The sequence below is a fragment of the Strongylocentrotus purpuratus genome, unplaced genomic scaffold (genome assembly GCF_000002235.5).
Source record: "Strongylocentrotus purpuratus isolate Spur 01 unplaced genomic scaffold, Spur_5.0 spur5_scaffold_7, whole genome shotgun sequence".
NCBI classification, from domain to species: Eukaryota; Metazoa; Echinodermata; class Echinoidea; order Camarodonta; family Strongylocentrotidae; genus Strongylocentrotus; species Strongylocentrotus purpuratus.
Window position 1 is genome coordinate 26,103,372 of NW_022145613.1, and position 27,086 is coordinate 26,130,457.

The window sequence follows — 27,086 nt, forward strand, 5'->3', positions numbered from 1 at the left end:
GTCTCGCATATTGGTTCAGGACAGATTTTCAAAGATTTTCAAAAAAATTAACCCAAGTCAATTTCACTAGCCTTGGCTATCACTTTTTTTATAAAATGTATTAAAATTACAGTGACATGTAATTTAACCCAAACATGATGCTATAGGCCTTCTTTCCTTTTTCTGGCTTTCCTCCAAATATCCGGATGAAAGCTAAACTTTTAGGCCCCCTTTTTGTACCTTTTCAGCAAGTGTATCTTGCCCGTACTACTGTATAGCTACTAATACTTTTCTTGTTTTAGGGGCTAACAGTAAGAAGCATTTCATACCTCTAGATTAAATTTATGGGCATCATCATCCTAGCTTATTTTGAAACGATAAATATATTTAGATGCCAGAGTCATCGAGTCAACAAATTTAAGAGTAGTTACTGGTTCATATATAAGGTTTGCGTTTGAAGGTTAGCTAATTAGTATTTTTTTTAAATCATCTTTCGTTTAGAAATATAGCATTTTCTTGGAAAAATGCAATTTCTAATAACAAGTTTCCCCTCTTTAACAATAAAGTTTCTAGGCCCTGTTGCATATAACACATGCTGAAATTCTTTGACAAATTTGCTCTCAGCCAATCAAATAAATGATTCGAGTAGCTTATAATAATCATCGTATCCTGCTATTAATAACAAGTTTATTGAATTTGGGCCCGGTTGAGGACTAGAAATTTGAGTGGCAATATAGATACTGCGTTACGAAACGTGAAATAATCGAAGGATTTGTTTATGTTATCCAATATTCATTTCTGTGTTGAATATGACACATATTCTGCTGTGTTGGATATAAAGCATATTATTACTATTATTTCTAATGAATTGTATACTCGTCAAATCACCGTGCAAGATTTGTGGCATCTTCTGGTTCATACCCGGTCACACCAGCGATATCGATAGCAGACCGAGCTAAAGATAGCATTGCCTCTGAATATTGTCTAACAATCGATCGGTTTGGAATCGGTGTGGCGTCCGTTTGGCGGTGTGACTGGCCAAGTAAGCATTATTTATGTTTGCACTCTCATTGTCATCATAAGCACTCTACAAAATTCAAATTAATAGGTGCTTAAAATAAATATTGTAATGTATCTTTATAATGTACTTTTGCCTTAAATGCTATGAACGTGTATAATAGCTAATGCTCCGCTAGCACCATCGCCAAAGTCCAGCTTAAAGCCCCACTGCACTACTTATAGCTACTTGCGCCCTCTATATATCAAACAATGCCTAATCGGTGACCATTGGTCCCCTATGACCCTCTTTTTCTTATGTTAATTGAGAGCTGATTTGATGAGATAACCACCTGTCAGTGACCATGCAGGGAGGTCTAATCCCTCCTGGCCAAACTAGTGCAGCGGGCTTTAAATTGATCAATATGTGACCTGAAACTAAGCGGTACTTACATAATTCAGGAGCTGTCAATCATTCTATGTCTTGTTGTTGTTGATGTTGTTTTGGTTTGTTTCGTTTTGTTTTTACTTTGTGTGTTAATATGATAAAATGTTTTTTTAAATGAGTGTTTTGTGTCACAAAAGTTAATTTAACCTTACAGTGAGACTTATGATGCTATTTATGATATTTATGAATTAGACGTTACTTCATGAGGCAAGACATATTATAAGGTTGAAAGGTGTTCGAGATGATTAAAGTTGTTCGGGGTGACATTTTATGATTATTGTTAGAAGTTGTAATAAAGCATTAAATCGAACCTATGTGCAATGTTTCCTCGATGAGTGATTTGTCGTTTAGTGTAAAAGATTGACCATGATAAAAATCAAACCAACATACAAAAGTACATACAGAAACGAACAAACAGAAAATAAAAGAAAACAGCGTTATGTTCAGATTGTGATAATTATCATTTGGCGGTGTGCGTGTGTGTGTGTGTACTTAAGCTATGCCAGTTGGGTTTCAGAAAGAAAGGCACAGGCCGGTTGGCTGGGGTTAGTGAGCACTAATTTTTTTTTTGGCTCTCGAAATTTTGAAAAATCGCACCCCCCCCCCTACCATGAGCGCCAGGGGGGGGGGGGGCATCTCAAAAAAAGGTAAAATTAACGTGTTTTTACAGGCATGGGTGTCGATCCCGGGGGGGGATGGGGGATATATCCCCCCCCCCAATATTTCAGGTGGGGGGATGGCCTGTACAATCATCCCCCCAAATAATTCACCATCAACAAAAAAAAAAATGAAGAGAAAAATTAATGATGAGAGCCCGATGAGAGTAGTTACTCGCAAGATGACCATCAATATACACATTTTGCTATCTCATTTTCATAATAAATACATTTATAAATAGAAAACGAAGTAAATGAGACAACCGTATATGAGACAAGAATAGATTGAATTCTCGCTCATACGGCTTCATCAGGAATTGATGAATTTATTCAATTTATTCAATCAACAGCATCATAGAAATGCAGTGCGCCAAATACAAAGCCGCAGCTTTAAAAAACAACGAGCTCATTTTCATAATAAATACATTTATAAATAGAAAACGAAGTAAATGAGACAACCGTATATGAGACAAGAATAGATTGAATTCTCGCTCATACGGCTTCATCAGGAATTGATGAATTTATTCAATTTATTCAATCAACAGCATCATAGAAATGCAGTGCGCCAAATACAAAGCCGCAGCATTAAAAAACAACGAGCTTAATGTTGAGCGCGAAGCGCAAAAGTGCAAAAAGAAGTAGAAAGTGGGAGAGAGCTAATGAGAGACAGAGAGGATACAGGCGCATAGCCAGGGGGCGGTAAGGGCGGTCGCCCCCCCCCCCCAAAAAAAAAAAAAAAAACGCGGGCCAAAAAAGAGAGAGAGAGATAAAGAAAGAAGAAAGGAAGAGGACGTAGAGAATCGTATTCTTTCTTTAATAATTTAATGAAACGTCAGAGCTTTCGCGCGTAAGGAAGGGGAACTTGATTCAAACAAGGATTAAGAGTCGAGAACGGTACAACGAATCGTATTCTTTCTTTAATAATTTAATAAAACGTCAGAGCTTTCGCGCTACGCGCGAAGGAAGGGGAACTTGTTTCAAACAAGGATTAGGAGTCGAGAACGGTACAACGAATCGTCTTCTTTCTCTAATAATTAATGAACCGTCAAAGCTTCCGCGCTATGCGCGAAGGAAGGGGAACTTGATTCAAACAAGGATTAAGAGTCGAGAACGGTACAACGAATCGTATTCTTTCTTTAATAATTTGATAAAACGTCAGAGCTTTCGCGCTACGCGCGAAGGAAGGGGAACTTGATTCAAACAAGGATTAAGAGTCGAGAACGCCCGCCCCCCCCCCACTCAGTGTTATTTAGGGTACGCATATGCTCGTTCCCTCTTTTTGAAAGCACCCCCTATCTGATGACTGCCAACATTTCCGAACCCCCCTTTCGCGGGCTTTTCGCGGGCTTTTCCTGCCTTGGAGACCCCTCCTAAATCAGGAAAAATGCTCAATGTACCCCCCTAAATTCTGAATAACTTCTCAGGAGTCCAAAGAGATGAGAGAAAAAAAAGCAAAAACACCCCCTTTTTAAAGAAATCTCCGGGTGAAAAGTCAAATACAACCCTTTTTTTACAATGCTCGGGCCGGACTTTGTCGCACGAAAAGCACCCCTTTACCGGATATTTTGGCAACACGCATGCGGTCATTCCGACCCCTGAGTGGGGGGGGGGGGGGGCGGGCGAGAACGGTACAACGAATCGTCTTCTTTCTCTAACAATTAATGAAACGTCAAAGCTTCTTCCCTGCACCCACCCCCCGGGAGCGCGCTTCGCCTGCTCACTACCGCCCCCCCTAAAATAAAATCCTGGCTACGCGCTTGAGAGGATAATAACCCAGGTAGCAAGCCCATGTGGGACCCACATGGGTCCCATATTCTCTGAAATGTTATCTTTATTAAGGGTGACTTTTAAAAGTTATTAGTTGGTAGGGAGGGGGTGCAACCTGCCATACGCTTCTACCTCTTGGTTGCTTTGATCCATTGCCGAAAATATTTTGGCGCCTATCATCCCCCCCCCAACCACGGATACAAATCGACACCCTTGTTTACAGGTATGGGTGGGCATTAAAAGACATCGTCTTACTAAGGAGCCCGAAATTGATGTGATTACATGTGATTATTATCGGGTTAGGTAAGTTTCACATCTAAATTCTTCCTCCAATTTGAAAATGGATTTTTGAAATATCTTATGAACTCGACAAATCTCGTTTATTAATCCATTGCGACTTGACGTGCGTGCAGTGTTTATTCACTAATGCAGTCGCAAACATGAATTATTATATAATACTTTAACTTGATTAAACTTCAAACTTTAAAGACCCTTACAAGAAGTGAAATTCAAAATATTAGACCTACCATAATATTTCTATATACTCTCTCTGTTCAGAATGCACCTGTCAACATCCCTCACGGCACCCAAATCTTATCTCTCTGGTTCTCTCTCTCTGTCTCATTTTCTCTATATAAGTCCGTCTTTATCTCTGCCGCTTCTCTCTTTTTCTTTCTGTCTCTTCCTTTCTCTCCGTATGCCTGTCTCCGTGTCTGCCACCAACGAATCCTTTCCTCCCTCTTTCGATTCCATCTCGTCATCTCCCTCCCATGTTCATGCTTTCCCACCGTCAACTTTGGTCTTTTATATTTCATCTATCTTGTCTTTTACCTTTTAACCTTTTCTCCTTTTTAATACCCTTGGTCTTTATTCTTCTTCTTCTTGTTCTTCTCGTTCTTGTTTTTTTTTCTTCTTTTCCTTCTTCTTCTCGTAAACCCTCCTCTTATTGGAGGCCATTTTCTTCTTTCTTTCTATTTTTCAGAGTCCAATTGCATGTCTATTCATAAAAGAAAAATATTAACATTTGATATATTAGCTTTCAGATGAATCGAGCTTCATCATTGTCATGTTTAAATTATCTGTTTTAATAATGTAGTGACATCGTAGACTTTGAAGGCCATTTCTTTCTACTTCTGTTGCATTTTTTTTTTTTTTTTGCATTTTAGCATTAGGCCAAATAACAAAAATAACGTGTTTCTCGTCCCGACTTTAAAAAAAAACAGAAGGCAGGGCATTACTATTTACTATTTTGCATTTATTTTGCTATTCTTTTCCAAGATGGCTGCCATGCTAATTATAGCTGGCAAAGCCTATTTATTCACAGATGTTGTGCTATGTGAGTATGCTGATGCAATGTATGACAAAACAAATGATTTGCATCTCTTTAGAAGCCATTTAAACAAAATGTATATATCACAGGTTTTTTGTTGTTTTTGTTGCTTTTTTGTGGCTTCTTTTCGTCTGAATAGTAAACAGTTGTTTTTTTTTTTAAATGGAGGTGGCGGCCAAAAAAGGAGTCGAGAAACACTTCATTTTTGTTATTTGGCCTTACATATTGGCCTCGAATGGCGGAAATTGTTTTTGAATAATTGATACACATCACTATGCACATTATTTTTACTTGCGCTTTTTCAACACTACATTCCTCAGTTTATGAGCAGCTACTTATCCTTATCATAGTAGAACCATGGACCTACGGTTTTCAACAATTATACTGAAAGCGGTGTTCATGCCATGGCTCATTGCATGGATAATGATATGTGTATGTCGTGCACGAATCATTGCACTTCTGGTCGCCATGGTTTCATTCTTTTACATCTCGTTTCTACTTGCTTCCAGTGCTGAGTTTGCAGTTCAATACAAAATTACCCTTTTAAAGGTATTTTATTTCCTCTTTTTCATTTTTTCAGTTATTTGTCATCTCTGTCCAGTAGTGCCGTGTTTGTGCTATCGAACTGGATCGACCAAATCAATTGATTCATAATAATATATAAATTATATTTTACTGAACTTTTGACTTGCATTTTGCTCTTGGAGAACCTTTCTATCTTAGACTATAACTTGATTAATTGGATATGTACATATACTACATATATATATATATATATATATATATATATATATATATATTATTTTTATTTTATTTTATTTTTTTTTTTTGGGGGGGGGTCCTAGAAAAAAAACCTACCTCTGTCTGGTAATAGTAATAGTCAGAAAACATGTTTGTTTGTTTTTAAGTAAAAGTACTGTAAAATATGGCACAATATGCGAGAAATGTAAGTACTTTATTTGATTCTAAAGGCAATTGCTTCGGCGCTGACCCACGAGAAGTATTTGTTACAACTTACACGTAGTAAAGGGTCATAATTATTATTAACATCGTCCCTCCGAATAATAAACTTTTCTTCGATGTTCCAGTGTTCCAAACAGTAAATTCTACTATTTATAATTTCCAGGTGATAGAATCTCGCATAGTAATCAATTTTGTACATTATATATAATGTAACTAAAAAATATTAAGCTTTCACTATTTTCTCTCTGCCCATTATAATGAAAGAAATTCGCTCCGAACAATAGGCCGTTAATATGTTTCTTTTTACATATTCAAATAGACAGAAGAAATGAAAATAAATTAGGAAACCTCATAGCTTTCAAACTGCGACCCGTTTCGAAACGCAAACGTCAAAACTGTTGACCATCCTTATAGCTCTTGAATACCGGAACTGCATTTACAAAGTTAAAATAGGAAAGAACGGCGCTATAGTCATTTTTTATTCATGGTTACAAGGCATACGAATGTCACATGAAAAGGTCACGGATCAGTTCTTACTTTATTCCAGATCAATTACAGAAGAGGGTCGATGGTCCTTCTCTTTTTGCTACAGAATTCGAAAATTAATCGAAATTCCTTGAGTCGCCACCAATAGATGATGGAGTTTGCAATCCTACCGACGCTATCCATCGCGTTCGCAACGTAGCCTAGACATATTTCTTTATAACCTAGACTAAATCTGGTCCAGAATATCCAGCGACAGATCAAGCAAAGCACAGTGGTCCCAAAGATTAGTCCGAAGGCGCGGAGTACTCGCTGGTTTTCCTCCTTACGCTCTTGGGTGATGTTGCCGCCACATGGTACCCCGGATACAGAACGGTAGATGAATATGTAACATAGGCCAGTGGCGACGGTGGTCAACCAGGAGAAGGAGAGGATAGCGATGGAGATCTTATCAAAGTCGATGAAGACAATGGACGAGGAGCAGGTGAACCCTAATGCCCATGTCACGATACATGTCATGATCAGTCGCGGTGGGGTGATGATGTTCCGAGAGCCAAAGGGGTCTACACGGATGGTGATGAATTGGTAACCGGTTACCAAGGCGATGCTTAGAAATGATACCATGATGGATGTTAACCAGAAGATTAACATGAAAGTATGTGTCTGGAAAGGGAGAAAAGGATCGCAGTTTAATAGCGACAATGACTAAAACTTACAACTAGTGCGAACAACTAGCTCAACAAACGAATAGCTTATATTTTGTTAAATCTGTTTTACATAAATCAGACAGAATGTCTACGAATTTATTAACATTTAAGATATAGAGTGTGAGTCAACAAAAAGTTTACACCTAGAAAATTGCTAATTATATTAAGGATCATCAATGCACAGTACATTATACATCTTTTGAAAGAGTGTTTTATCCCAAATAATTTGGTATCCTTTCTGTGTGGTATGTGTTCACGCTTGGATGAACAGGAGGCATCGTTTTTGCGAGAGTGCAAAAATCTGCTTTAAAAAAAAAAATATTTCCCATTTCAGTGGAATATGTCACCTTCACCGTACAAGATATTCTTGTACATGTAGCTTTAACATGTTAGCTTAAAAGCCATATAACGTTCGCGGAATTTAACATTTCAAGCAGTTGGATCACCCCCTCTCCCTACCATGACTGAAGTCATGTTTCGTTGTCATTTTGTGTCCAATATTTATTCATGTTAAATAATCTAAACATGGTTATATAATGTTTTAAAATAATGTTTTTGGCGTATTTCCTAGTATTTTCCATTTTTTCTAACTTTGTAAGTAATTACAGGCCAACCCCTATGTAGTTGGTAACGTATGTTACCTACATAACCAAATCAACTCTCTTCATGGAAGGGCAATAATAATCGAATGTCTTACCTTTGAGGGGGTGTTTCCACTGATACAATAGAAAAATTCCTGCGCGATGGCACCGCTCAGATCAGAGAGTACGAGGTTGTAAGGGAAGATATGATGTTGCTTACGAAGTCGACGATGACACGGAATCAAGATGACCGTGACGACCATCATCGACATCGCAATGGCAAACATGATGAGTTGAATGTAATAGATAGGCATTTGACACGACGGTTTGGACCCACCGCCGTCGTCGTAGTCGGCCGTCATCGGCGACATCGTAATGTTGGTATCATCATCGCTCGCGTTGACTACTGATGAGGTGTTCATTGTTTAAAGACGAGTTGAACGCTGACACGGTGTGATATTGACGAGATCTGTTCTTGAAATGAAGAGAATGGGGATGACGTTTAATCACGGAGAGCGGTTGATGCTGGTTTGGTAGTGAACGCCAAACGCTAACACACCTCGATTTGTGATGCGCGCGGTTTCTCAATAAGCTCGGATTATACATCTTCGCATCCATATCAGTTCTGGATGATGCGAATAGGTTCGAGGGTGCCAGGTCTAATTCCATTTTTTTAATCGTTTATCCAATTATTAATGAAGAAAATATCCATTTTAAGAAAAACGTGTTCTTTATTCCATATTTGCTCCTGCAAAGGCTTAATGAATAAATCTGACCAAATCTGCACTCAATCTTTACTCGTGCATCGCTTTTACATATTTTATTTATGATGATTATTTGTGATGAAGAATGAGGGGCTTGAATATTTTTTTTTTGATGCTGAACATTTACCACAGGACCGTGTCCAGCGGAACAATTATCAACAGAGCGAATTTTTATGCAATTCAACTTAGAACGGGATGACAGCCTTGGTTGCTGTTTAAAGGTATTTAACTATCTTAAAAAATAAATAATAATAACGTTTTATTTACCCATGGTAGCCACTTCAGTTATGAAACTGCTCCTTGGTATGACTCGGCCGGGGTTCAAACTCACGACCCCCCAAAAATTGTGCTCACTACCCCCCCCCCCCCCCCAACTGAGCGAATTATCGGCCGGCACGATTTTCAAATTTTCGGGAGCAAAACAAAATAGGAAATTAGCGAACCAGCCGCCCAAAAATTCTGGGAACCCCGACCTGTCAATGCACACTATTGTTACAACGATTACAAATATGAAGAACAAAATATAATTCTTTAACTTCATTCAGAGTTCTATCGTCGCATTTGATCGGGTAATGTTACCTCATTTCATTTTCTCCCTTCATGACATCATATGAATTTAGCTCATCCTATAGAATTTTGAATGGGCCGAAACGGTGAGATCCTCACCAGTGAGGGAAATATTGATAAAGAGGCTTTTTTCGGAAAAGATGTGTAATATATTATTCGGAGAGGCATTTGAGGGCCGGCAGGGTTTCCGAAATCATGTTATTTTGGCACGGGAGGGAGCAACTTATACAAAGATTTCAACAAAAGTCTTAAGGAATGACGTCGGGTGAGTCTAGGAGAGCGTCCTGCTTCCATACGAAACAACACCAATACATGTATTTTGACGTTACAGCAGGGGAAGGGGGTTCCAGGATTTTGGCAATCGGGGAGGGTAACTAATGTGTGTGTGTGTCTGGAGGGATAATAATAATAATAATAACTTTTACTTATATAGCGCTTTGCATAAGACATTTATATCAAAGCGCTTTACAATATTGATACAATTAAAACTAAACAGAGCAATGACAAGAGAACAAATTTAAAGTGAAATTATGAAACATAAGAAAACAAAGTAAGGTAACAATTTAAGAACTAGGTTGAATATGCATTTTCCATTAGGTAGGTTTTTAATTTTGATCTAAACAAAGTAATATCAGAGATGCAACGAATGGAGACTGGAAGAGAATTCCACAAACGTGGAGCGGAGCATGAAAAGGACCTATCACCAAAGTATTTTGTTTTTGCTTTTTTAACGGTCAAGAGAGTTTGATTTGCAGAACGAAGGGGCCTATTGGGTGTGTATAACTGAATCAGTTCAGAAAGATAATTTGGGGCATGACCATGTGTGTTTGGGTGTGCGTGCTTGTATATATGTGTGTGTGTACGCGTGCGTGTGTGCGTGTGTGTGTGTGTGTGTGTGTGTGGGGGGGGGGTGGTCTCTCTCTGTCTCTGTCTCTCTCCCTCCCTTCACCTTCTCCCTCTCTCTCTTCCCTGCCTGCCAGACAGGTTTTAAGGAAAGAAAGTAAAGTACGGAAAAACAGCGTCTAACTTCCGGAGTGTAAAATAAGTGTCCATTTATTAATCATTTAATCGTCCACTCGTTTTCAGCTCGACGTTATGAACACAGTGCCATTCAGTAATCGTCCCAAGTCATGCAGTCATTCACAAGGTTCAAAGCGTTTGTCTGCGATTCATGGGGTAACAAAACAGATAGTCCATATTGGTTTGTGTAACCAATTTATTATGTACTACATTTTATTGTGACGTCGATCCACTGGGGCCCTGTTATGGGCTTACATAATGCATTACACTTTTCATTACATTATTCAGGGATAAAGGAAAAGAAAAGTACAGTATTAGAACAAATTGCAGAATATGGAGTGCATATAAAACGATGTACACTTAATATAAACTGTATATTTTTTTAACCCTGTAATCACTTTATATCCCTACAAACAAGCCTTATTTATCAAGAGGTGGAATGTAAAAGTAAATAAAATCTCAAATATGCGGCGTTTCCTTTGAATGTCGCAAATGATATTATGATCTCTTTTACATTTAACAATGATTCGTTGGTTATAGGCCTACATTGTATTGCACAAAGTTACTCAATCTTAAACAACTTTGAATGATTTAATGGTTACACAAACATTGCACAAGGTTCCATCGCGTCCCAAGTCTCTAGTTTAGCCCAAATTTCATACTCGGCAATTTTATCCACTGACACTAGTCATTATAAACACAACACTATTAATCCATCGAAACTGACTCTAGAACGTTTGGGATTGTCGTGTTTTACAGCTGTGAATTAATCATTTGAGGGCCAAGTTTAATAAAATTAATTCTTTATAATCTTGATAGTCAGATTCTTTTCAAATCTGAGTATATACAAGTAGTTAACAAAATATTCCACATACCTGAATACCGGCATAAAAAAATGTGTTAAAACGATCGCAAAGACATTAAAAAAAATCAATTACAAAAAAAGTTAATTTCCATAGCCCTGTCCAACGCTTTTTCTAATGTGCAAACATTGCAATGACATGCTGTGTAATTATATGAGCATGATTTCTAAGGTATATTATAAAGGTTTACTGAAAGTGCCCTGGAGTTGATTTTTCTAAAGTCTCCGCGATCTTCTTGCTTTCAGTCTAATAAAATACAAATTCACTCCGTTCAGAGTGGTTATGAGGGGGGTTGGGTACCCTCCTAATTATGTTTAAATACGGAGAATTACCGCTGCAAGAAGTCGCTTTTTCCTGAAATGGCCCCACTTTTAGACGTTGGCCTTGCACAGGGGCGGATCTAGCTTTTTGCTAAGGGGGGGGGGTTTGACCAAAATATTGACGATGCGGAGCATCGTCCACGAGCCGCGAAGCGGCGAGCCGATTTTTTTTTGGGTGTTTATTTGAACTCCGTAAGTGATGTTTTCCTGGCATCTATTAACACAATGGAGACCATAAAAAGCAGTGCATGATAACGTCTTTTTAAATCAAGTAACAGTAAATACACAGTTATATCCAGAGTTATCATGTGTTTGGTTAAGTTACCAGATGAGTTGAATATCTTCTTACAATATTTGCACTTGAAAGGGTTTCTCTCCAGCGTGCGTTCTTTTTTCTTTCTTTTTTTCTTTTTTTTTCTTTTTTTTTTCCTTTTTTTCCCCTTTTTTTTTGGGGGGGGGGGGCCGCCCAAGGGGGGGGGGGGTTAAACCCCCTAAACCCCCCCGTAGATCCGCGCCTGTTGCACATGGGTCACTATTTTCTTAAGAATAATACCTCACCCATATTCATGCTAAATTACAAATCATAGTTCCAAAAATAATTGCACTTGGAATGGAAGTCCCTAATAATGGGTATATTTTACTGCCAGAATGACCCTTTAAAAATAAGTTTCAGTTTGGAGGCTTCATGCAGCCGCACGCCCAATTCCAAACGAAATCTAAGTAGACCTGGGGATGAGTCCCGATACAGACGAACACAATCGATGCACAGTACAAGTTTTATAGACAGGTCATTTCCCGCCATTTTGTCCAAAGTACGATTATTTCAAATTACATTTCATTTCGTTTCTTTCTTTCAACAAACATTTTCTGAGTAAATAATTTCTGAAAAGATATTTTCGTTACAAATTATGAAGAGAAAACCCGATTATCAAGAGATTTCTTATATAAACCTTTTAACTTCCTCTTTATTAGAGTCACCATGATTCTGATTCTGATTTAAGTTCTTTTTAGCCCAGTTTTTCCAAAGTGTTTTTTATCTCATATCAAATTCAAAAGATTATTAAATATAACATATTCTTCTTTGTCATATAGCAACATGAATAATACAGTTACGAATATTACTCTCCTTATTCACAGACAATTTGAAGTAGAATCATAATGATCATTAATGACTTAACTAGATAAATTAAGCAAAATATCACTTTCTTCACCAACAAAATATGATTGTTTCCGTTTAATTGGCTGTGCCATGAAGCCTACTGTATAAATCAAATGGTAATATAGCACAGGGAGGTGAGTCTCATCTCCCTGGGTATCGACGATGAATACCATGAACATTGCTAACGTCATGAAAGTTGTTCAGCCTTGAAGAATGATAATTGGGTCTTTTTTAAACCTAGAGACGTCACATCATGATCAGGATCGATGCTGCATCTTCTGCAGATCATGCCAGTTATTATTATCCCGCAGTGCCAGATACATCTGGGTGGGGTGTGACAGATGAAAAATTAACGTCTTGCCAAGAGACGCTAGTGCCGGGCTAAGATTCGGTCCCTCAAAGGCCTTAGGTTGAGAGTCACACACCACACTTCCAAGTAAGTAGAATTTTATTTCAGGTATCTAAAGAGAAGGCAATGTTATAATGTCCCATCGACATACCTAGAGCGTCTTCCTCTTGTGTGTATCGTGCTCTTGTGTTTCCATTCCCCACACCTCTCCTAAATACGCCGTCAGCACGATGCTCGTCAAAATCATAAGAAACACCGCCCTCTTCGCTACCTCGCATTCCTTCACTACTTTCAAATTCACGTGATTGGCCAGTCCCTGACAGATCAGGTGCTCTGTGGTGCACGTTGTGCGATGATGATGTGTCAGGTTCAAAGTCCATCCTCGCCGTGTCTTCATCAACAACACGTAAGACGGGATCGTGACGCGTCTCGAGGTCGAAACCAACATGGATGCTGCCGCGGCTGAGTGTCCTGGAAATACTCCGTTTATCAGGTTCATTAGACATCCCACTCCTGCCACCCTGTGATGGTTTCGACTGTCGCCTGTTTACGGCGGTGTGATCTCTGCTACCATAACCTGGTCTTGGATTATTATTATTATATTGTTGTTTATCGTGATCGCCGTATCCAATAATGTCGGTCACATCGTACGCCCTTTGCAATGATTCGCGCCGTATATCACCACCATCGGCACTCATTCTCCTTCCACTCCGATCAGGGTGTCTGACCAGCGCATTCTGTTGACGCTCACTATCATCGTATCTAAAGGCGATATCCCCAACGTCTAGTACTCTCGGAGAAGAGTCACGTCTGCCTTGCAGGTTGTACTCCAGCTTACTGTCCTCCATTGTCCTCAAGCTGTTTGAGCTACCGCGATGCATGTCCAGATCTGTAAAGCCCGCCCTCTCGTACACACTTCTGCTACTGTTGTTATGAGCAACAACTTGCCGCGATAACGTGACGTTAGTAAGTGTCTCTATGTGCCTGGTAAGTTCTGTTATTTTTGTCTTAAGAGCGTTAATCTCTAAGCTAATGTTGGAATCCTTTGGAGGCGTTGTGCTAGCCGCCGCACTGGGGAAAGAGAAGGTGAATGCTGGAGCGTTGGGTTGGGCTATGGGTGCACCCGGAGTCTTCGGGGTTCGTAACTGCTCCATAAGCTCAAATCGAAGGCTAGATATGTCATTCTTGATTTCATCCAGTTCTCCTGTAAGTGGAATGATAATTGAAGATAGAAAGCAGGATGTAATGACCCAACCCGTTTTCTCACCCTACCTTCTTCCATTTAAGGATCAATAATGACAGTATTACACTAAGGTGAACGATAAGTGGAATATGGGGCATTCATGGTGTTTTAGGTTGATATCTTGATCCTGTCCGGACAATTACTAGAACCATTGGGAATCCGCACATTACTCATTATATACAGTTATACTACCACTATTGATTATCAAGGGTAGGCCTATAGTTGTCATATGGGTAACTAGCTAAGCTATGAGTATACATGTATACAAGAATGTTCGTTTGTTATTCGGAGGCATCAATTTTTCTTAGAAGAGATGATAATCCTAGAGGTTAACCTCCAAGGTATAGTAATTCCAATATTCTGATTATTCGTTTGATATCTTTCCTCATAAAACCTAAGCAATAAATTACTAATCACATTCTCTACACAAATTATCTCTAATCAACAGAGAGGAGAAAGCTCGCCCCCCCCCCACTCCGGGGTCGGAATGACCGCATCAAGTTACCAAAATATCCGGTAAAGGGGTACTTTTCACGCACCAAAATCCAGCTCGTAGTACACAAAATTGACTTTACACACCGGACTTAGGAGGTGTTTCAAAAGGAGGGAACACGCATATGCGTACCCTAAATAACACTGAGTGGGGGGGGGGGGGGGGGGGGGCGGGGGGAAAAGGGACACTTACCTTCGTTCACCTCGTCATTTTCTTTGTCCCTCTGGAGTTTGAAGAGATACCGTTTGATGATGCCTTTCGTAATACTCTGTAAGTAGAATAAAAAACAAAATTTACCACCTTAAAGTAGTTTTTTCTCAAAGTATACAGGTCCTTGTTTAAAGACCTGGGGGAGTAGCGTAAATCATCTAGCCACAACAATATAGGTCCCCATAATAATTACCCGAAACTTAACACAAATCAGAACCTAAACCCAATCGTAACCCTAGCCCTATATCGTCTGTTTGGAAACAGGATGGCATTATCTCATTTTTCTTTATACAGACTAAGCGCCCTTCTAGGTCGGAACAGATTATCTTTGAAGTAATAAAGCCATGCATAAATGTCGCCAGAGCAAATGTTGGATTATAGAAGTCCACCGGGAGCCTCTAGGGCTGTAGGAATGAGAAAGAGAAAAGGAAAAAAAAAGAGATAGGTCTGGGGAATAGGAAGAATAAGAACAGAAAGGGAGAAAGATGGAAAGAGACGAAGGGGATAATCGGGGATTAAGGGCAATTAGTTACTTTTGAAAAATCAACTTAGGGCGATTTTGATACCGTTGATCATGTTGTAGAATACCTGTAAAAATGCGCGAACATTACAACGACGTAAATGATTTTCAATATGGTTATACAACATGGTGTCGAAGTTGCCCCAAAGCTGATTATTTTTTCTTCGAAAGTACTTGCGATCATTTTAGTTGAATACACTCTTACCTCATGCGTGCTTTCTTCACGTCGCAGCTCTAGTCGATTCAGGATGTTGAAAACACCATTTCTCTGTGGCAAAAGAAAAGAAGCTATCTGTCACAAAGTAATCGTAAATGTTCAATAATCATCTCTCTTTTCTTCCTTACATTCTATGACAAATGCAGTTTGTCACAAAAGTCACAGAACACTCTCAGTAAGCATCTTTTTTATTTCCCCTATAGCATGTGTATATTAATTTTGGTTCTTTTGTAAACTACCATCTATATTTCTACAACCACAAGTTAAGGGCCTCTTTTTTGTTGATTATCGATCGGCTTGGCGGTGTGACTGGGGGGGGGGGGGGGGGTAAATCCTTACCCTTTCTCCTAGTGGCACCTGGTTGTTGTCTCTTGACGGTGACCCTTGTCGAAACCTCGTCACCCGCCTGGCTACCCACTTATAAAGATGGATGAATGATTTAGGTGACGGGATAATATTGAAAGGCACGGGAATGGTGGCGCCCTTCTCAAAATACGACATCCACAGCTGAGCTCGGGCAAATTTCCATTCCACGTCTTGCTCACTCTGCAATTTTATAAGACAAAACGTAATGTTTACCAACATAAAATTGAATTATGCTGGCAATTTAATTAACAAAATGACAAAATGGGCAAAGAGAAATACAACATATCCTTTACGGAGTTTTTAAATACTGATGTCTTTTAGACCTGAATCTTATACCTCAGTCATCCCAACGAGACCGACACCAGACCGACACCAGACTGACAAGAGACTAACAAGAGACCAAGCAAATTATTATTTTTCACCTAATGGTTTAAAGATCGGTCGGTTAAGAGTCGGTTTGACAGTGTGACTGAGGTATTGATTAACGTTTTATTATTGAGTAAGATGTAAATTCTTTTCTCAGACGTTGAATAAGTGAATGTTGTGAAAATGTATGGAAATATATCAAAATGCACGTTGACATCGCACTTTGGTGGTTTCACTGATCTCACTACATACTCCAATATTTTTCTATAATTATGGTGATATTGCATCTCGGTGGTGAACTCACATTGATCTCCTGAAACGAGTTACTCATCATGGCAATGAGCATGTTCAGCATGACTAAACCCATCACCACATAGTAGATCATGTAGAGCATGGTACCAAACGACTCGGTGATGAGGTACCCTCCCTTACCACCGGCTTCCAGGGTCGCGTTGCCGGTGGTGATGTTGTGACGAAGCCTGGGGTCGGAAGGGTTACCCAGGCCAAACAGAGCCCAGAACAGGGTTAAGAACGCCTGACCAAAACTGAGAGGATGGTTCATAATAGAAACAACAAGAGAAAAAGAAATGGTCATGATCAACTGAAATTTATGATGATTAATTCTATCTGTCCGAGATCTTTATTCTAAATTTCCATGGCTCTCAGCCAACCAAATGACATGACTTCAGTATCTTATAACAGTAATTGTAACTTATTATTGTTAACAAGTTTTATGAAATAGGGCCCTGGTCACTGCGATTCTTAACAGGACAGGTCTTATCTCCGATCCGAAGGCTTGAAATATCCCGCAATTTCGATGTGTATCACAATTTATATGGGAATTTTGTCCCTCTATCGGGAACTATCGAAATTACTCCTGTTGCAGTTTCGTTTAAAATCTACTCGAGGACGGATGTGGAGGTGTGAGCTTGCCTCACATGATATTTCTTAAATCGGCGACTCCATCTTTTAAAGCTTATCTGCCGTAGTTTACAGGAGGGATTAGACTGCCCTGCAAGGTCACTGGACAGGTGGTTATCTCATCAACTCAGCTCTCAGTTAACATAAGAAAAAGAGGATCATGGGGGACCAATGGTCACCGATTAGGCATTGTTTGTTATATAGAGGGTGCAAGTATCTACACGTAGTGCAGTGGGCCTTTAACACAAAACTGATTAGGCCTATACAACGTTCCTAATTTGCAAAATTCAGTTTAGTAATTGTTAGTGGATTTTACGATTAGGTTGCAGAATAGTCCAAATGGCCTTCATTTTGTTCATGATCTGACTGTATTGTAAACAGAAAGACAATAAAAGAAGAGACTAAATCCTTATGCCCTCTGCTCGTGCATGGTTACATACTTGCCAAACTTGGAGTCTTCGTAGGAATAGTAGAGGTTGAACATGGAACAGAAGAATGCGAGAAAGACAACGATGAAGACGACAGCGAAACGGAGGATGTCTCCGAGCATCCGACCCAGGGAGATCTGGAGCGGTCCAAGGAACTCGCTGACGGGTAAGATGTAGGAGAGACGACAGAAGCTGAGTACGTTGGCGAGGGCGTACAGGGCCTCGGAGACAAAGACGGGATCATCGTTGTGCCACATTGACCGTTCTAAAAGACAAAGGGTTGGTCCAATTCATTAGCTTTAAAAAGACTAGTGTCCGTGGTGACATTATTTTTCGCCCTTTCTGGCAAGATATAGCTTTGGAAAGAACAACCTCTCTGTCATAGAATAAGCTCTTTCCAGAACTTACAGACAAAAGCAATGTTTAAAAGGTTTATGAAATAATTTTAGATTCCGTTTTTAGAGAGTCGAGAAGCGAAATATGGACGGATATCATGAATTTGTAAATTTCAGATTGGTTTCATAACGGAATATAGCGAAGCCAAAAGTTTAAGGAGCTTCCTGAAAGAGTATATCACAGTTTAATGACGATAAGCCAAAATTTGATCGGAATTGAAGTATGCGTCTTTTTGGAAGATTTGGCCATGTTAGTGTAAAACTACCGTTTTCAATAATATTTATTATCACAAATATTTTTGTTTAAATAAAACCAGAATGGTGTTTGCGTGAGACTTATCGTTTACGAATACGAATACACATTATTTTAATCATCTTTTGCTTATAGAAACATGATATAATCATTGAGGAATATTATATAGACAAGCTATGAGCTGAATAAGTCAGAGATGCAGATGCATGCCGAGCGAAAAGAATAAAAAGAGTGGATATGTAGAAAAGTATCGGAGAGGAAAAGTAGGAGTAAAACAGTACTCTCATACTCAGTTTTGAATCTCATTACTTTTTGTTTATCGCAAGAGGCATTTCACCTTTGAGAGGGCACTTTTCCCACCTAACGATCATCGGTAAACCATAGAATCAATGGGAAACAAATGACATGGAGAGGATGAACAAAATGATAGACATTGTAAATATACTTGAGAGGGTCAAATGCGAAGGAGAAAGGCTTACCTCTCTGCAAGAAGTAGAAGTATCTATTGGCTATCGGGTCGTTGCCATTTTTATAGAGACAAGGCGCGTTTACATTGGTCATGAAGAAGTCTATAGCCAGAGAGGCTCTGGTCACACTGAGTATGTTGAGTGTGCACGAGGCTAGGTATAGATTCAACATGGCGATGTCAATCCAGTTCCATACAGACGCCAGGTAAGCCTGAAGTCCCTCGGCCCACAGCTGCTTGATTTCACCCCATAGAAACCCTGGCATAATGGAGAGAAGCGTAATGATTGCATTATTGTATTCATCAAAATTTCATTACATTACTGTACTTTGTCATAATTTGCTTTCATTTCTCTGTAATTGATGTTCATTATGATTGGTTATTATTAATCTTGTCCTTATATTGGTAATTGATATTTCTTTAGGTCATGAATAAGTAGTTCCGGTGATTTTGTTGTTTTAAAGCGCATTGTTATTTTCTCTGAAGATGAAATGTGCTATAGAAGCCTAGGTTATTATTATTATTATTATTATAAATGATTCTATACGAGTGTATAATCATTTCCATTATGATATGTTATCCGACCACTTTCAGCGTGTTTATAAGATATTACACGATTGACCTTGACGTCAATTTCGCTTGCAGTTCTTCGGCCCACAACTGTTTAAATACACTCCTTAGAACCTATTGTGGAGACAAGAACACGGGATCGCAAACTTTTTGGAGAATTCATCTCAAGGTTAATTCAATATCCACTGTAAAATTACCTATACAATTCATGTTCGAATGATATAATATTGCTCGCAGATCACAAAAGAGGATTAGCAAGTTTACTGAAGTTGATTAAGGTTTATTTATCAAGAGGCTTTGTAATCACTGTAACGATATAATCATGGCCATCCGATCACGTTCACGACTTTAACATGACACAACACGATTGACCTTAAAGTGACTCGATTATATTGCCTCAGATTCTGAAACAAAATCCTAGATTTAGCTCATGATGCAATCATGATTATAAACCTTAAGGTTAGTCAGGAATCTCATGATTTTTACAAGCCGATCGCCTGCCTGATTATCAAGATATTTATGACTGGAAATCGAAATTTCAAAAAACCTTTTTATTATCGGTGTTTATAACACTCCAGTCTATTGGGGGGGGGGGGGGGTGAGTATGATAAAACCTGTCACTCAAGGCACTTCATGATAATTTTGAAGCGCAATTTCTTTTATAGAGCTTCAATATTACACCACATCACAGACACTGGTAACAGGTGGGGCCGTGCATCTCAGATTCAACATTGTTAAACGATCCCTTTAACGTCATGGAGGCCAAGAGCTGGTTGATTTCACTCTATAGAAACTCTGTCATAATTGAGAGAAGCGCAATGATGTGTCACTCGACCACCAGCTTTCTGAATGTTAACACGATACAGTAAGATTGACATTGGTGCTACAGAGACCCTAAATTCTTTCCATTGACAGCTACTTTTTTCACCCGGTAAGAAATCCAATTCGAAAATTCTTTGCAGTGAATTCTGAATTTGTGTACCCTCGGTCAACTCCTTTTTCGTGGCTCGTTGTAGTTTTTTTAAACGTCTGTTAGGACTTTTCTAGGAAAAGCTGAAAAGTGTGAGAGCCCTTTTTGTCGAAAACATGTGGCTAATATGTCAACAAATTTATGCCGACTGGCCCATCCCCTTTCATAATGATCTAGCAAAGCCTATGATAAAAACCTGTCATAATGGGGAGGAGTGTAACAGTATGGACCTATTACTCTATCAAGTACAGTGACACCAATCTCTTTCTCTAGCGTGAGCCAGAAATCCCAGATAGACAAAGTTCCTCACTGAGTGTCTAAAGCTACATCAAGACAGTGCCCAAACACGGCAATTGCAGGATCTTATATTAAAGTGAAGGTCTTTTAACTCGAAAGACACGTAACGATTTTGGATGATCATGAAAAATGTTTGCTTGAATATGATCTCAACGTTATAATGATAATTGTTTATCATGCGAAGAGGTTGGAAGACTTAATGATAGAAGTTTTTATTCTTCTTTTTCTGATATAAATGTTTCTTAAACATACCCATGAGAAATATCAGTATGACGATCTCTAGGGGCGTGAGAGCGAAGAAACGGAGCCTTATCACATAGTTTTCATCTTCCAAATCCGGAAAGATTGAGAGACACGTGTCAGAGGTGGTGTTCAGTCGCTCTCGCAAGAGGGATGTCAGTTTTCCCTCTTTCTCCTCATGGAACGAGTTCTGGTAGGTTTGGGCGTAGAGGGATTCGATGAAGATGACGAGGAGGAAGACGAAATATGAGGCGGAGTAGAGGATGAACTTGACAAGAGGACTGCTCACGAACTCACCAAGCTGTGAAAGAGAAGGGACTTACTATTAATATTATGATCTGACCTGTCTGCTGACACCAAAGTATGCAATTGCACTTTATTAAAATAAGGATAACGACATTAAATTAGATTTGATGATATTTTTGATTGCTTCTTTCTTTTCAGGAGCCGCTTGCAGTCATAAATATGACCATGATGACGATAGTCAACTCAAACAATCCGACAAGTTACATTCAAATACGCGATTCTGATAAGTGGTGTTAGCTGAAACTTACTAAAGGTTTGATATCTGGAGTTACATTATTTTCGACGTAAAGTAAAGAATCTATGCAAGGGACCCTTTTTTTAAAGCACTTCAGGTTATCACGGAATCAAATACGAGGAATTTACTAAGCAGCGAAAACAAGAACGTGAACATGAAGAGGGAGTGAGAGAAAGAGAAAGAAGAAATTAAAAAAGATGAAGGAGAGAGAGAGAGAGAGGGTGAGAGAGAAAGAGAGAGAGAGAGAGAGAGTAGAGCAAAAAGAAAAGAGAAAAAATTAAACTAGAGGAAAACATAAGTGGGTAACTTTTTTGAAAATCTAGTTACAAAAGTGAAGAAGGGATCTAGGCTACACCAATAATAGCCATTTACCAATTGAAATAACATATTTTGTCACAAAACGTCTCAGACTAGTATTGCAGTGATTATAGGCGATCTCACCCACCTTGCTGTAAGGCGCCAGATAGTAGCATAGGGTAAAGAACGGTAGCCCCAGGACAATCAACACATTGACAAAGACCTTCTTGGGCAAGCTCATCAATCGCCAGCTGGGAAAGTTGCGATACCAAAGGGTTGCCAGCTCGTGTTGGCAGTGAGAGTGTGCTACGAACTAAACATCGACAAAGTGAGGAACAAAATACAGTAATTGATTTGTTGAAGATCCTGACAGTGAAGAGTGATGTCGTTTGATTTTTTATATACGTAACTGGATCATATTGATATTCGTATTCATATTCAAGTTTTATTGTGCATATAATAATACAGAAATTTAATTTCGCATTGTTGTTACATTCAATATAAACATAGGCATAAACATAATATGCCGAGAGCCAAGAGCCTAGAGAGAACAAGAATGATTAAACACAATTCCAGATATTAAAATATGAAGAGTGGGCACGCTGATTAGTATTATAGTAAGTGTTTTAATGAAAAATACATACAAAACAAAAGCAATAACTTGCCAATAAGGCGAAGTCTCATAGAGATTTTAAACGGTTAAGTAATTAAGAATTGTTTTGAGCTATAATTGTATCATTGCAAAGACATTTACCTGTTTCTGTCGGAGTTTTATCGCCAGTTTTAGACGCGATAGGGTTGGGGTCCGCGAAGATCCCTCTTCCCCGACTTCCGACTTTAACCAGTTGGTTGCCCTCTCGTGTTCAGACTCGTCGAGAGTGTTCGCCTCGTTGTTCAGGATCGTTCGGACCTCTTCGGAATTCTGGCACATATCGAGAAGATCCGAGGCAAACTCTTTGCATTGTCGGGCAAGGTCTCGATATTCATTCTGAAAAAATTGTAATACAATCGATATAAGATGCAATGGCAAATGATAACAGCTACATAATATATATTAATTTTTTAAACGTGGAGGTTCCACCACCATTCACGAAATTCCAATCGGCCAAAACATGGTTATTCCGAAATATCTGACTCTGGAGAGCATTGTCACAATTTATTCCTCAAAGATTGTATCCAAGTATGTAATCTTTTCTTCTGCCAACCCCTGTACTTCTCAAAGCAAATCCTGTAGACGATAATTACAATTGACACTCATCAACTAAATTTATGTATTTCATTTTTCCTAGGTCGTCACATTGGATAGGTTGCGACGCCCCGTTAAACATATTATCCTGAAGATAATTGGAAGGTTCTGAATTAGAATTCTAGACACGATTTGAACTTTTACATCATATTAAATGCTTTTACAGAATTTGTCACCTCCCCCTTTCTCCCAACAGTAAATCCTGAACTGACGTTCCTGCTTTTGGGTTATCTTTGACAATTTTACCTTGAATTCCTTCTCGATCCTGGCATTGGTTCCGAGCTCCTGACTGAGCAAGAAAGCGGTGAGGATCGGATCGGGGCTGGTGAGGGCTATGAACGCTGGGCTGGCCAGGGCACGGTAGGTGTTGAACCCAGCTAAGGAATGCTTCAGAGGGTCGAACTGTTTCTTGTTGCTGCAGTAGGTGCATTGGCAAAGTGAGTTGTGAGGTTTTTTGATGGTGTCACCGCGGTTGAGGAGTAACCGGATGATGTCGATTTCGTTGCAGTGAGCCGCTAGCATCAGAGGAGTCACGTCCTGGAGAGAGGAATGGGTGGAGGGAAAGAGGGAGGGAAGGAGGGAAATTGAGATTGAGAGAAGGTGATTATAGGAAACAGGGGAAGGAGGGTCGAAGAGGAGTCAAAGTTTCGTTTCCGTATCTGTTTATTTTTTTGCTATAATAAAAGGAGAAATAAATACATGCAGCTTTGCTCCATTATGTTCTATTCTATTTTATTCTATCACCTATATCTTTCTCTGCTTGTCTGTCCATCCTGCCTTTCGTTACTCTCCTTTTGATTTTTCATTCTACTTAAAAATAGATTATGTCGTAGGATTATCATACTCTACCTGTGCAAACTTGCTGTTATTCTTTCTTTGGTAATAGTTGGTCAGGCTGCCTAGTCGGAACTTATCCTTGCTTTGTTGGTGGACGGGGTGGTTGAGCAGGGCTTGGGTGATACGTAGATAGCCCTTGCTGATGGCGAGCATGAGAGACTCTTGGATGGCTTGGATGTCGAGCTTACGACCTCCCTTCTGGACGAGGAACTCGACGATCTCCAGATGTTCGTTCTCCGTTGAGACCTAGTACATTTGAAATGGAAAAATTAAAGGGTGTGTCTTATACCGTATAGGGTTACTACATAATATCATACATGAATCTAATGTAATGGATGGTAGGAAGACTCGTGGGAGATTTTTTTTTTACATTTCATTTGCCACACGTACAATTCGGCACAAAACAATAGACACCAATTGACGGAAGCATCACTTATTTCAATTTTTGATTAGTTCTATATATGGCAACCCTTTTGACACCTGTATAGATTACGCTTCCCACGAATAATGTAAATTCGTAATTCTCAAATACCCCCGCACCTTCCGACAGCCCTGGAAAATTGTCTTAGAATCTGATGTAACCATAATTGTTGTCACCTTTTTTGGATGACAATGAAAAATGGATCAATTAAATATTGTATCTTATCCTCTTATCCTTCATAAATATTGTGTCCGTGAAAACGGTGGCTGTGGCGTAGGTGTGTGGGCAATACGCAATTATCGAATGGGAGGGGGGGGGGATTAGGCAAAACAAGAGAGGTGTTTCGGGACAAGAAAAGAAGGTGGACTCATTTCTGAATCCTCCTTTAAATAGATTGCCTTGTTAATGTGTATTTAGTGTACGTAATTAGTGCCCTGTTTTTGGATGAACCACTATACGCAAAACAAAACAAAACAAAAAATAACAATACAAGTACCTCAAGAGCTGTTCTATCCTTGTAATCCGTGCATCTCAGCAGCTTGGGAGCGAGGTCGTCGCTCTCTAGCATCTGCTTCACGGTGGGGAGATCACCGATCTCGGCAGCTTGGAGGAAGTTGAGCTCGTCTTTGGATAGGAGGTCGTGCTCCTTGGCCCCCGAGGTCACCAGGAAGGAGTCGTAAGCCCGACGTCGCATGTTGCTCAGCGCCCGGTCGCCCGCTTGATGGAGCTTCTTCTGCTTCTTCTCCACCTCCCTGCGTTTAGTGCTGGATAGAAGATAGAGGGAAGAAGAGAATGATATCTAAAAATTTAAAAAATAAATAAATAAAATGTTTTATGAATAATTATTTATTTATTGCAACCAAAACCAACTTGGGGTTGGATTTTCAAATATAATTAAAAATACCAACAGATGAATAACAGAAATGTATACAAAGTCAAAGAAACTGTTGAGTCTGATATGAATAAGAATGTGCTATAATAAAGTTATTGCACATAATAAATAAATTAAGGTATGCTTTAATTTATTAATCTATCTATCCAAGTATCTTCTCCCAGCTTGGACGGTGACTGTAACCCTGTTCCCACACATCTCTGTTCTATGCCATTCTACTACGCTCTTGCAGTGTCATTTCACCATATATCTTATTAATGCTCCTCTCTCATTTTATTATCAGTTTCCCTCTTAGTCTTGACCTTTCTTTTTGCCCTTCTAAAAATGAATTCTTCTTTCAAAAATACTCTCACATCTTTTAATGTGGCTTGTACAGCTATTGATAATAAGCGTTTGTAATTAAAGGATATGTATATGAAAGATTGCTTTCCAAAGCGTAATTTTGGTTTTACTATATACAATAGCCTGCAGAAGGCGAAAAGTATCATTTTATGGCAGCTGAAGAATGCAAAACGATTGTTCGTCGATAAGATGTATTTTTTTCATTATCAACTTCATTGGAGCATTATACTATGTACAAGAATAGATTTTCATAAATATTTATTTCTTAGCAATTTATCACCAAAGAAAAGGCAACCCAATTAGTAATTAGTAAAGGGTTTTACCTGCTGATAGAAGTGTTTGAGAGTTTTGTTTTCGAATAACGGTTGGCACAATAATAAGATAAAATATGATATGAATTTATAAGAACTGAATAATTTCGATGTCTATTTTTGGTATTTTGCCTCGACCCTTATGCTGTATAATGAGTTTTATCGATTTAAAGCGAGTTTGTAGAATATTAAGTATCACAAATATTTTAGTTGTTATATACTTTTTCCTCTAAAGCGACACGTTTCATTATGGCTTTACTTTTTAGATTATATTGTATACACTAAGAGCTAGTTAATAACTCTATATGTCAGGCATATTATGTGCAATAATAAGTCAATAAATCCCAAGCAAGATACGTGTACTCCAACAAGATAATGATCTATTGGCAACAAAAATCGGTAATCCTCAAGGTGTTTTATTCTTGACTGGATCGGACAACCCGGAAATCAGGGCATTTAAACACATCCACCTCGATCTATAAAACATCCGGAATTAGCGATCTTCCACTTACATTTCGTTTTTTACAATCACTTTCAAGGTAAACGAGATGACAAATAATTATGACAGAAAATCACTATGAAAGATTTTGTTTTTTCATGTTTGTTCAAATTTAAGTTCAAATTCAAATTAGGTTTTATTCAATCTTGTCAAAAAGTCTAAAGACTATAAATGCGAGTTTACACCAAACAAACAATCATATAACAAAAAAGAATTCAAAAACATATATATATATATATATATATATATATATATACATATATATATATATATATATATCAAGGCAAACGCGAAGGGGATGGGGTGTATTTTCGGACAAGTTCCCTCTCTCACGGCCAGAGAATCACGGATACGCCACTGTCTTTTATTTCATAAAATAATTTATTCATGGGTATATGACTTATCTGATTTTTCATGTTCGACTCCTTCTCACAGAGCTTAGAAATATCTGAAGAAAAGAAATCGATTTCCTCTTTTTTTTTCCTTTAAATTTGATACAGTGTGGGTAGAATACAACCCTGGAACATAAATTTGATTTGATTTGATTTAGCTTATTTCTGCATTTTTTCCAAATACAATAACTGAATAACAAAGAACATATAAACGTAAGGTATAAACAATATAACAATAATAACTGCATGTAAAAAATATTATTTTCACATAAACATACAATAAAGAAACTCAATATTTCTTTAACATACTAGTATAATTTTAAAGTATTATCCGAACTATCTGTGGAAAAGAAGACAAAATGCCTCATAGAATCTTACTTTTATTGGTTAGTGTTGATTAT

At 38.6% G+C, this 27,086-nt stretch overlaps 1 protein-coding gene across 1 annotated transcript; it reads right to left on the reverse strand.

Moving 5' to 3' along the window:
* Positions 1-11,921: 11,921 nt before the first annotated feature.
* Positions 11,922-25,011, reverse strand: LOC574873 (short transient receptor potential channel 3). Its single transcript, XM_030974734.1, has 13 exons — positions 24,746-25,011; positions 23,841-24,074; positions 23,238-23,528; positions 22,500-22,733; positions 21,894-22,058; positions 20,920-21,208; positions 18,844-19,089; positions 17,729-17,981; positions 16,672-16,912; positions 15,975-16,181; positions 15,624-15,686; positions 14,881-14,956; positions 11,922-14,156 (listed from the first exon to the last, which is right to left on the reverse strand). The coding sequence occupies exons 1-13, from the start codon at positions 24,941-24,943 to the stop codon at positions 13,057-13,059; spliced, it is 3,597 nt and encodes a 1,198-aa protein (XP_030830594.1). The 5' UTR covers positions 24,944-25,011; the 3' UTR covers positions 11,922-13,056.
* Between the last annotated feature and the right edge of the window lie 2,075 nt (positions 25,012-27,086).